This window comes from Mixophyes fleayi, chromosome 7 (assembly GCF_038048845.1).
Source record: "Mixophyes fleayi isolate aMixFle1 chromosome 7, aMixFle1.hap1, whole genome shotgun sequence".
Classification (NCBI taxonomy): Eukaryota; Metazoa; Chordata; class Amphibia; order Anura; family Limnodynastidae; genus Mixophyes; species Mixophyes fleayi.
Genome location: NC_134408.1, coordinates 145,556,188 through 145,568,452, shown reverse-complemented (window position 1 = coordinate 145,568,452; position 12,265 = coordinate 145,556,188). Strand labels below are relative to the sequence as shown.

General features: G+C 40.8%; 1 protein-coding gene across 2 annotated transcripts in view; it reads right to left on the bottom strand.

Annotated features, from left to right (window-relative positions):
- The window catches only part of IHH (Indian hedgehog signaling molecule), a 53,239-nt gene that overhangs the window by 10,557 nt on the left and 30,417 nt on the right, over positions 1-12,265 (bottom strand). Inside the window, exons 2-3 of one of the 2 annotated variants that reach the window (XM_075181031.1) lie at positions 6,867-7,128; positions 2,125-2,296 (exon numbers count right to left, since the gene is read on the bottom strand). In XM_075181031.1, the coding sequence (XP_075037132.1) occupies positions 2,125-2,296; positions 6,867-7,128 (434 nt within the window). The remainder of the gene's footprint in view (positions 1-2,124; positions 2,297-6,866; positions 7,129-12,265) is intronic. The other variant, XM_075181030.1, reaches the window with a different exon arrangement.

The following is a 12,265-nucleotide window of genomic DNA, read 5'->3' as shown; positions in this document are numbered from 1 at the left end:
TACTCATGACTCCAAAGACTAAGTCTCACCAAGGAGACATGTACACAACTCTTCCTACACCTATACATTGAGCTCAACCCTTCCAACCATTCATAGTCACCGATTGTGCGGTTGATAGTGTCCATGAGATGGACAATGGAATTATCTCTTGGGTGAAGACAACAAGAAAATGTATTTTTGGTGGCCCCTGACATAACTACATATAAAATCCCTGCCCCAATTCTCCAAAGCAAACGATGGTGGTTACATGGCCAACTGCTAGGATTTATGGAATCATTCCCTACTATGTTGATTAGCAATTCCTTTGCTTTTCATAGCATTTATTTAGAGAAGAATTCTATCACCATGAAGGTTTGAGTAGAGTAAGAATCATAGAAGAATGTGTTACATATTGGAGCTAGAAAGAAAGAGTGAACAGGTTTTGGTTTAAGCTCACAGACTCAGTTTAATCCATGGTTGAGGAACAATCAGTAGTAATATACTTTTTTTCCCCCATGAACTAAAACCATAGATCTATGAATTTGTACCATCCAGAAGGCCATGGCTGTACTACCCCTTATACAAACTATCATGCTGTTGGAATAGTAACATCTGAGCAGTAAGAACTTAAAACTTGTGAATATTGGTTAAGCCACCGACATGTAGTGTGCAGTTGATACATGGACTTTAACATGCTCTACATCACATGGGAGTCATGCAATTACAAATCTATCAGACAATTACATTGTATGGACCGGTCTCCTTCTCAATGTGCACATTTCCTCCATACTTCCCTGTGTGTAATCATTAACGCTTTTCAGGGCTGTGAGAGGTTTCAATCCTGTTGATAACGCCATCAATTTTTACTGATATGTTGCCGTTTTTTATATGACAACTAACATGAATAAACTAGATGAGGTTTCCGTACGATCTGGTCGATAAACTGTTTATTCTCTAAGATATTGGACCTCTAGAGGTTGGACATATCCTAAATAGGAAGCAAAAATAGCCCTTAATATGTTTAAAAGGAATGGGTGATATGTTCAAGTATCTCTAGTTCTTATGGGAACTCTGTGAATAGTTCCCATCAGTTTCCCCCATGGCTTATATCATCAGGTATACCAATAACAAGCCTCAAGAGAAGTTTGCATTACAATTGTGTCTAGGATTGGCTGGAAATATAGATGTGACCGGAACAGTATAAGCAGTATACTATTACTATGTATCTATAACTGGGTATTTATAAAAGAGGGATGTTCTGTAGATCTCCAGAAGGGTTAACAGACCATCCGCGAGACTATAGAGGCTGTTCTGTAGCAATAAGGGACAATCCGATTTTAGATGGTAATTGTTACAAAAGCCAAACGATGTCTTCAGCCTTGTGTCCAATGTTTCCATCCTGGAAAGTAACAAACATACAATATACGGGATGTATGTTTTAGATAATCAATTAAAGACTTTAAAGATATTGGTGGAGATGTTGCCAACATGGGGTAAATGGGCAGTAAAATAGTGAAAACATTTCCCCATATTCTCTAAACATTTCCACAAAAAAGTGGTGATAAACTGGAGTAAAAGTGTCAGTGTAGATTGCATGGTAACATGGTATTTATCATGGTAATCCATTACCCCAATCCAGTTCATTGTATTTGTGCCTCTGGAATGTCTTCTACCTACAAGACAGCAGGTTTTATATACGTCAGAATAAGAATCTTTCAGCAACGTATGTTTCTCTGTCTCATGTAGCATCAGTATTAGTGTTGCTGACTCATACGGCTAGTACAGGTTGGTAATCCCAGTTTGGCAAATCCTATTGGCCATACTCCTAAGAGGTTTTTCTTTTTAAACCAAACCCCCTGTATATCTTCCTTCAAAACGTTCTCTCCTGAGGGGGTGCTGTAATAGTTGCCAAAAATGTATGTTTGTCTCCAAAATCTATAAGAGCATGTACCCCACCTTACATGTTTTGTGATGTTTGTAAGCACTGTCCAGACGATGGTGATATATGTTCTGCCTTTTTATTGTTCTTCTTTGGCATTTTGGAATTATGGTAAATATGGGTTTCAGGTGGGCATTTATTTTTGGTCTCACACTGTTCACCAATGACCTATAGGTCAGTAATTCCAGATAGGACACATCACTCACCTTGGGGGTTTGTCCCAATGGTCATTACCGCCCTCCACTTGCACATCGGCGGCCCCCTGGGTTCTCCAGTCAGTGTGCGGATCCCGCGCTACCTCCGATCTGCTCTTGTCTACGGGACATTTCCTGGCTTGGTCCTTGGGGGTGGTGGCTGGATGCCCTCTTGCGGAGTACTCTGTAGAGAAAAGAGAGAGTTTGCCGTAAGCCACACCCTAGTCAGCGGGCCGTAACCATGATATGTAAATACGTTAAAACAAAATATACTTACCAGGTCAAAAAGGGGGATGGGTCTTCAACCATTTTCCCCCTGCGACGATCATCATAAAATAAAATAAAAACCTACTCAGCACACACATACTGGATTGTCAGCTCTTGTGTCCATGTCTTTCAGCAAACTCGTTACTACTATAGCAGTGGACATGTCAAACACAAGGTGTGATGTAAAAAAGCCGGAACACAAATTTTATTCCAAAAACCCTGTTATATTTTTCCCAAACATCAGGGAATCACTTTGGAATATGTCCCCCCTCCTGTTTTGTTCATGGGATAGTCCCACTTTTTTTTTTTACAGCGGGCAAAACATCTTATTCACATCGCAAACTGGTGGGCTATAAACCAAAAATGCTTACACCCACAGTATATGCAGAGCTGGGTGCAAAATGGGAGTAAGTTACTCTTTAGTAAAAAATAAGGAGCGCGGAAAAATTTTGCATTTCCGCCCCTATGCGTTCGCCCACTTTTTGATCATGCACAGAGCGATTCGCTCTGCAGACGGCATACCTCCCACTGTGCATCAGACCCGCTGCCTCCAGGTTAGTATTATGACTGTCCACACAGTAATATAGATTTGCCACAAGCACACCTGACGTTCCTCCTATGCCTCGCCAGTCTCAAACCCCGGGGGGTACGGCACATTATGCAAACGTCTAGAATGGTCTACTGAGCTTTGCACCAGCCCTGCCGGATTACTCTGCAAATATTTGTGTGTGGAATGTTTGTTTTTTAATTTTACAAAAGGAAATCTCAAGGCAAATGGGAATTAGAAGTTAGCAAGTGACAAAACGTGTAACAGGGCGTCCCGGGGCTGTTCGAAGAGATTAGAAAACTTCCTACTGCCGCCTTATGGAATTTCAGGAAGACTTAGTGCAATTTTTATCCCGGTTTCCTTATTAAATGCTGATAGCAGTGTAGGAGCTGCTCTATATTCATTCCTTTATTACCCATTACCAGGTCTACAATCCACTTATAATTGTACCAAGTCATGAGACCACATGACCTGCGGCATCTCATATGACTTTCACTCTTGTGATACCAGATGCTCTGCACTCTATATCCTGCAGTGCAGAAATATTATAGCATGGAAGGTACATTAAAAACACAAGACCGTAGATCTGTTGTGTGTTTTTAGGAGATGGGGGGTAGTAAAGGTGTCTGGAATCTCCCAAGATAATAAATATTGTTCAAAAGATGCCATCACAGAAATGGAAAAAATTGCAGTACCATTTATACCAGTCAGGCCAGTGTCCTTCCATTAAAACTGTATATGTACTATACAGAGTTGGCCAACCTGCGGCTCTCTAGGTGTTGTGAAACTACAAGTCCCAGCATACCTTGTCAGCTATCAGCTGGCTATTGAATAGCAAAGCATGCTGGAGCTTGTAGTTTCGTAGCACCCAGAGAGGACAGGAAGAATATAAACCGACCATCCCTAAGTTCTGTTTTCTTGTCTGCATTTTCTGTGTCTACATTGTATGTCCCTGTTTTATGTATGTCCCTGTTTCTCCCACTGTCCGGTGCTGCGGAGCACTGTGGCTCTTTAAAAATCAATGATAAAAATAATAATAAACTGTATAATTATGCATTCTGGCATTCGTATACTCATCTGTATTATATGTATGATGCATATATTAAAAATATGACAATTCAATATACATATTCTACACGTCTTACATTTGGATCACACCCACCACGTTGAAGTCCTGTACTCGACACTGTCTATATTGTTCCACCAATAAAAATGCTTTAATATCACACGGTTATTATCGTAACTCTGGAGAAACGGTCGGATTTTTAAAAGGTGATTTAACTTGGCTTCACATTTTAGTGTATTTTCCGTCAGAGCTGTATATGTGATTTACCGGTCACCCAAAGAAAAGTACAGTACATTATTGATTGATTATTGATCTTCTGTTCCACACAAGAGGAAAGGGAGGTACAGTAAGCAACGCAGTAACCTCTGTCAATAACAAATAGAGTCTTGGCACAACTTTGGGAAAGAGACCAAGTTGTTGTCCTGCAGATTTTGTATAATTAAAAAATTTGGTGCAGTTGCTGTTACAGAACTTCAGTCCTATTATCTTTTATAATGTAACACATCCCTGCCCCCCCCCCCCTCTCCCCCTCTGAACATGATCACCTTTCTATGATACACATAATGTTCTAAATAATAAACCAAGTTACATGGGATGTTCACATACAATTTCCATACATGGACTCACTCTAAGGGCCTGATTTGCGCTTTGTAAGTTTGCATGTCAGATAATAATTGTCATATAACACTAACACTTGTGCCACTTTTGCGATCCGATTGCCGAATTAGAGATCGTTCACGGGAAATGCAGTAGAGATGTGGAGATAGATGCTAGCCACGCCAAGGCTGCACACGTATGTAGGGTTAGCGTTACATCCTACCTGGGTTTTTTTGGCCATATTTTTTTGCGCCTCCACAAATCAAGCAGAAGTTTATTGCTGGCCAGGTAAGTACTAACTAGCACGTCAGTTACATCCGTATTTACAGCTGAGATGCTCCTAAGTGTAATGCAACTTTAAATACTGGTGAACATATATAACTTGCCTCTGTGCATAGTAATACAATTTCAAGTTATAAAACAACATATTGTCAAAGTGATTTTTAAAATGCTCACAGCAGCACAGAACATTTCAGGAGAATAGTGTGCTGATTTCTTGAGACCTGTTCACTCTTGTGATTATGTTAGTGAAGACAGGGCTGCATGTTACATGATGTGAGGACGGGAATGGAGACAGCAGGAAGCCACCTACTGAGATTTATATAGTGGAAAGAGCAGGGTCCCCCAGCAGCACAGAGTATATCAGGAGATGAGTGATGTGTTAGTGAGGACAGGGCTGCATGTGGCAGAGACAGTACCATGATTGCAGGAGGTGAATGAAGGCAGCAGGAAGATACAGACTGAGCATTATATAGTATAAGGAGCAGGGTCCCCCAGCAGCACAGAGTATATAAGGAGATGAGTGATGTGTTAGTGAGGACAGGGCTGCATCTGGCAGAGACAGTACCATGATTGCAGGAGGGGAATGGAGGCAGCAGGAAGATACAGATAGAGGTTGGTAGTGGAATGAGCAGGGTCCTCAAACAGCACAGCATAGTCATGTGAGGCTCCTGTCACACGGATGTTGGACTGAAGAGGTGGCGAACACATCTCTATATGAAATTATGTTTATATATTCAACTTGCTTTTAAGTTGGGATAACAGATGCAATTATTACTATAAGTGTTATTGGGCAAAAGGTGTTGGCTGTTAGCATTGTTGGACCCTGGGACAGCGGGAAACTAACATGGGTCAGTTTACCTGCAGTTACAATCAGTACAGAAGGAACCGTTAAATAGAAATACATCAATACCCTTTGTAAACGGAGTAAAGCGAAACAATTTGACAAAATAAATGTGCAAACAATTAATACATATTATCAGTTAAGCATGTGAAGGGACGATATATACCATATAATAATCATTATTATTATACTTATATTAACCTTTCTCCATAAGGACTCAAAATGCGATATAGAGCCTAATGAACTTAATTGAACTAGAGTGTAAAGACCCCTATATATATATATATGAACGTTTGTAAATTACGGAGATGAATAATACCTGGAATATAATAAAACCTGATATCTTAAGATAGACAGCGTGTTGTCTGCTTTATCGATTAGAGAGGAACCATTGATTAGGATTTTGGTGCTTCTCTATCTTACAGCAGTACAATGCCAGGGCTTGTCTGATTGGCTGGCAAGTCTTAAAGGTAACAGCTCTGTGTAGACTATGGATTGGAGGAACTGTGCACAAAATAATAGGCAATTATGTCATAGCAACCATAACTAACATGCAATGCTTTGCATTCTAACTTTGATATGTAAACTAGGTAAGTACCAAGGTCTGTCTGGGATGTGGTACACAGATTAAAAACAAAATAGACAACCAGTGGAAAATATTTGCATTATAATAGAATATTCTTCTATCTCAGATATCATAATGGCAGCTGCTAGATTGTAGAACGGATATAGGTCACTCCACAATACCCATTACACACGTATTAATGCTAGATACCCCTTACATAGACATTGAATTCTAGCAATTTTGTATAGTTTAATTTTAATACCTTCCTCTACGCTGAAATATCGAGTGCTACCCTATTATTAACAAAGCGAGCGTTACTAAAGAGTGGTAGATACGGTCGGATTATAGTCAACAAAAATGCAAACTGCACAAAAAGGTGTACACATATAAAACGCAACCTAAGAAATGGATCATTAAAACGTTTATATTCTGACAGCCTTATACATAGATCAATTATAATAAACACAGTAATTGGAGTAATTTACATTATTGCTAGACAAGTAGTTAAATGTCTTTCTGCCAGAAATGATACATTAAATACTCCACAACATCTCAAATAGTATAAGCAGTTACAGAGCAAAGCTCTTACCTGACTTCACAGAGCAGTGGATATGCGCTTTAGATTCATAGTAGACCCAGTCGAAGCCGGCCTCCACGGCCAGCCTAGCCAGCATCCCGTATTTATTGCGGTCCCTGTCGGAAGTGGTGATGTCCACGGCTCGCCCTTCATAATGTAAGGATTCATCAGAGTGATGGCCGTCTTCATCCCAGCCTTCGGTCACTCTCAATTTAATGCCAGGCCACTGGTTCATGACAGAGATGGCTAAAGAGTTCAGGCGGTCTTTGCAGCGCTGCAAGAGAGAAGAGAAGACATGAGCTGCGGGATAGAGGAAAACAAATCCCTCACTATTCTTGTTTCTTACCTACGGAAATCTAACCCTCTTATGTCAAATCATCTGTCTTCAAAATCTAAGCAGAAATTCTACTTTCTAGATTGCTAACAGTGTTGCAAAGCTTAATCATGGTAATGCTTAAGGTACTTTCAACTTTGATCAGAACTTAAATGTTTAGCGTTCTTTAGACCCCTTCTGTCTGTATATACCTCCAATTCGAGTGTAAGCTCTTTGGTCGCTTTCCCATTCTAAATTCTAAATTAGCTGTTGCTCTTAATTGTTTTTGTCCTTGTAAGGTGCTGTGTATTCTACAGAGTGTGTACACAATGTGCGCTACCAGCAAACTAATGGGCACCAGTCATCCGCAAGAGTGCCAACTACCACCACTAGACAGCTGCCAAGTACAATCATAAGCAACAGTAAGGGAGAGCCATTATCAAGGCCAACGGACAGGAATTATATGTGGTAAACAGCTGAAGGCATCTTGAGTTCATGTGGAGTCAGTAGAAAGCCAGGTACAATTGGTAGAGGTTACAGGATCAAGGTCAAGGTGTGCTTAATACAGCACGGCCAGTCAATCAGGCAAAGAAAAGAGGATAAGAAAGACTTTAAAAATAGAATTCTGATGATGTCACTCTGGATGGGCATAGCGTGTGCCTAGCCAGGCACATGAGTAAAGAGGGGTGCAACGAGAAAGGGACATGTGTCCACCAAAATAATTGGGAACCTGGCACCTAAGAGGGTATACAACACGAACAATGGGTGTCAGCATTGAAATAAAATAAATAAATATATATATATATATATATATATATATATATATATATATATATATATATATATATATATATATATATATATATATATATATATATATATATATATCAGGAATTCAGGAGCCAGCCAGTCAAATCTAGGACCCAGCACCACTGTTTATGGAGCCAGGAGTGATGTATGTTGACCTCAATAGAAAGGGCTCACAAAAAACAAGAACATTGGCAACCTGGCTTCTAAGATTCATTCATAGAAACATAGAATTTGACGGCAGATAAGAACCACTTGACCTATCTAGTCTGCCCATTGTTTTATTAACCTATGGCAACCTTAAACCTTATTTGATCCCTTATTCTTTTTAAGGATATTCTTATGTCTATCCCAAGCATGTTTAAACTGCTCTACTGTATCAGCCTCTACCACCTCTGATGGGAGGCTATTCCACTCATCCACTACCCTTTCTGTGAAGTAGTTTTTCCTCACATTTCCTCTGACCCAACTTTCCTCCAGTGTCAGTACATGTCCTCGTGTTCTAATACTTCTCTTCCTTTGTAGAATGTTTCCCTTCTGTATCTTGTTATAACCCTTGATATATGAAGTTATTTTAGTTTTTCCGGGTAAGTTTTGTGCTGTAGGCCATGCACCATTTTAGTTGCCCTTCTTTGTACTGTCTGTAATGTATTTCCTAGATCCCTTTCCTCCTCAGTAGTTCCCATTATAGTGCCATAATACTATATTTAGCCTTTGTGTTTGAGACCCAAGTACATGATTTTACATTTTTTGACATTAAACTGTAGTTGCCGTTCTCTCTTGACCATTCCTCTTCTCTACCTAGATCATCGATCATTTGTTCTACCCCTCCTGGGGGTAAATGTTTTAACCTCCGGTTTCTTCAACTCCCGCGAGTTCGGCGTCTTCGGCGCGTAAATTTAAAGGAGCGCTGCCTTGTAAAGGGAAACTTCCCTTTACAAGGCAGTGCTGCTTTAAATATAAGCGCCGAACTCGCGGGAGTTGAAGAAACCGGAGGTTAATACATTTACCCCCTGGTGTGTCTACCCTGTGGCATATCTTGGTGTCATCTGTAAAAAGGCATACTTTCATCCAGTCCCAACATAGAAACATTATTAACCAAAGAAAATCATTTGTTGCCAACATTCCGATACAACTTCAAGGGACACTATGGTGGGGGGCTGTAGCTACAGTGAGGTCTGCTAGTGCTACTACTGCATAATTACTGCTCTTCAATAAAACACCTCTCACACCAGACACATAATGCCCATTACATCCAGCTAACGGAACAAGAGTAGTCGTACCGCACAGTTCACAAGGGGCGCTCTTCTGCAACTTTGTCACAGTTGGTAACTACAGTATATATAATATATCATGGCCTGGCAACAAACCAAAACAGGTTACATAAAATCAGAACTGTGTATTTAATAAACAACAAATACATGTGAATTTTTAATATACTGATATTTGCCCTCAGTCGGGAACTCTGAATCACAGTTTGATATCTGCATCATACTAACTGTATTCACCTTATGGAAACCTATGTGCTCCTATAGGAGATTTATTCAAGATCAGTATCAAGATCGACGGCAGAAACGGAGAGAATTAGTGAAAGTAAAGGGCCTATCCTTCCCATGTGTCGGCTGCAGTCCGATTCGCTGAGGAATGTAGTTTGATTCTTAGGAGTAGACTCAGCAAATCACAAGTGCTACAGTCCTAGCGCACAGACATTTGTCATGTAATACAAGTCAATTTTGCCTGGCACGTGGTTGGCGTTACGTCCTGGGGTTACTCTGCGCACAATGCCAAACTAACTGCAAAGTTCTTACTCATAGTTGTGATCACATAACATTTGCCCTCTATGTTCCCAATGGAATCTTTGTACATGTTAATGACGACTGCTGATAATTGGATATCTGATGTCTGAGATATCTCCGCACAAAGCTGATGGCTCATTACCCCAATGAGGTCTGTCTACCCCATAAGTGGAGTTTGTCTTCTACAGGGCACAGAGATTGGTCTCTTTAATCACAGGATTATTTCTTTACATTCCACATACAAAATAAAAATCAGTTTTTCCCTTTAAAAATCCAATATAAATCTTCTTTCCAGCAGTAGTTCAAATGGAGAGGTCATGTAATGTGAATAGATGGACACAACATTCTAGAGTTAAGTAATTCCAGTGAAAAAGATTCTGCTTAGAAAATCGGGACACGTGAAGGCCTCAGTGTAATCGTCTCATCTCGTAATATGGAGGTTTCAGCTTAAGGTTTATATGGAAAAAAATTTTACAAATATGAGATTACGCCTCCTATGTGCCAGGATTCTCCCGGTAAAATCTTGATTTTGGAGCTGGGAATCTACCATTGTCTATGGACTGATCAGAATGATACCTGTAATGGTCTTACTGCGACTGGAGCCATGAAGGAATCATGAGGTTTCCTACTCTATGGATCAAGCAAAATTCATATCATCATTATCATCTATTTATTTATATAGCGCCACTGATTCCGCAGCGCTGTACAGAGAACTCATTCAGATCAGTCCCTGTCCCATTGAAGCTTACAGTCTAAATCCCATAACATACACACACACACACACACACAGACCGAGAGAGACTAAGGGAAATTTGATAGCAGCCAATTAACCTACCAGTATGTTTTTGGAGTGTGGGAGGAAACTGGAGCACCCGGAGGAAACCCACGCAAACACAGGGAGAACATACAAACTCCACACAGATAAAGCCATGGTCTGAAATCGAACTCATGACCCCAGTGCTGTGAGGCAGAAGTGCTAACCACTGAGCCACCGTGCTGCCCATATGCATATCACAGAGCTGTCCTGGTTTTCTGTCCTGTAAGATTATTTCCCCCCCCCTAAATAAAACCCCTTTTCCCAAATAACAGACCCAAAGAAGTCTGAAGTCCAAGACCTGAATAGTTGAGGAGACACTGATGCCGACAATTGACACAAGGCTTTCACAAGCAGCTGCGCAACCATTCTGCTGACTACAGAGTTTACATTCAAACTTCTACAGTTCAAATGTCAGCAGGGCGGGGTATTCCCTGAACGGACTTCCTGTGCGCAGTTTAACTAGTAGTAGGCGGATACGGTCTATTTAATATAGTTTTAATGTTTAAATGATGCAGGTGGACAGACAGTCGGATCAGGGGGGAAGAGAGGGCTGGAGAGGCGCAATAGGTGACCCTTGGACAAAATAAACTTAAATTATTCCTTCATATACCTGTTCTGCAGCTAATATGGCTGATACACAGTAGAAGTAAAAACATTCTTCTATTCAATGCTGTCAGGATGGAGAGATCGGCCTAATAGATTGTTTTATCTCCCTCCTGGGATAAGCCGTCAGTGCCAGCATCGGGGCAGCGCAGGAGCCTCTGTCTGCCTTCACGCGGCCACACTTATAAAATATAGATGCTTCATTAATATTTCATCCCATGCCGTAATGTTTACAAACCAAAAATGTGACAATGAGCTGCATAGGACAAAGAAACAAAAACACACAAACAGTCGCCATTAGTACTCTGTTAGCGACCCCACAACCTGTCTCCCTGTGAGGTAACCGTCAGGTAAACAGACATCCCGGCCTAGCCCAACACACTGGGTAATTCCAGAAACATGGAGATAATGTGGGAATTAGTCACCACTGCTCAGTCTGATCTCACTTCCCGGCATTAAAAGGAATGACACAGGGGAGCGGTGTAAACATCTTGTATAACAAGTGTCTGAGAGGTACCCCTACTCAATATCTACAGCGTGAAAAAAATAAATAAAAAGTTAAACGTTTCATGATCATTCGGTCACTGTGGACAGTTCCCTAAATAAAACCCACGTTCCCGGCTGTGCTGGGAGCCTTATTTTTTTTTAGACCTAAACAGATCAATACGGTATGCGGAAAAATTTTTCTAGGAGGTGCGCTGTGCATAGTGCAAATGTTTGGTGCGTACTATGAGACGTCTAACTGTACAAGGGTGGGAAGTGGCTGCAGATTAGGGATTTGTCAGTGTTTCACTTATAAGGACCAAGGTATATAATGATATTATTGCAGTTTGTTCAGTAGACATGAATGATGGGGATATCATGGTGTAACATCAAGGTGTCAGATTTTATTTTCTGAATATTAGGACTTTTAATAAAAGATTGTGATACCTCTATACTGAGGCAGAACTAGCGAGCTGTGGGCCCCGTTGCAGGGAAGCAGGGAAGGGGAGAACCGGGGCCCTCGGCTCACTAATTCCCCATGCAGCGGGCCCCATTATCTCCATGGGTCTCGATGCATCCCACTTGCTGCACC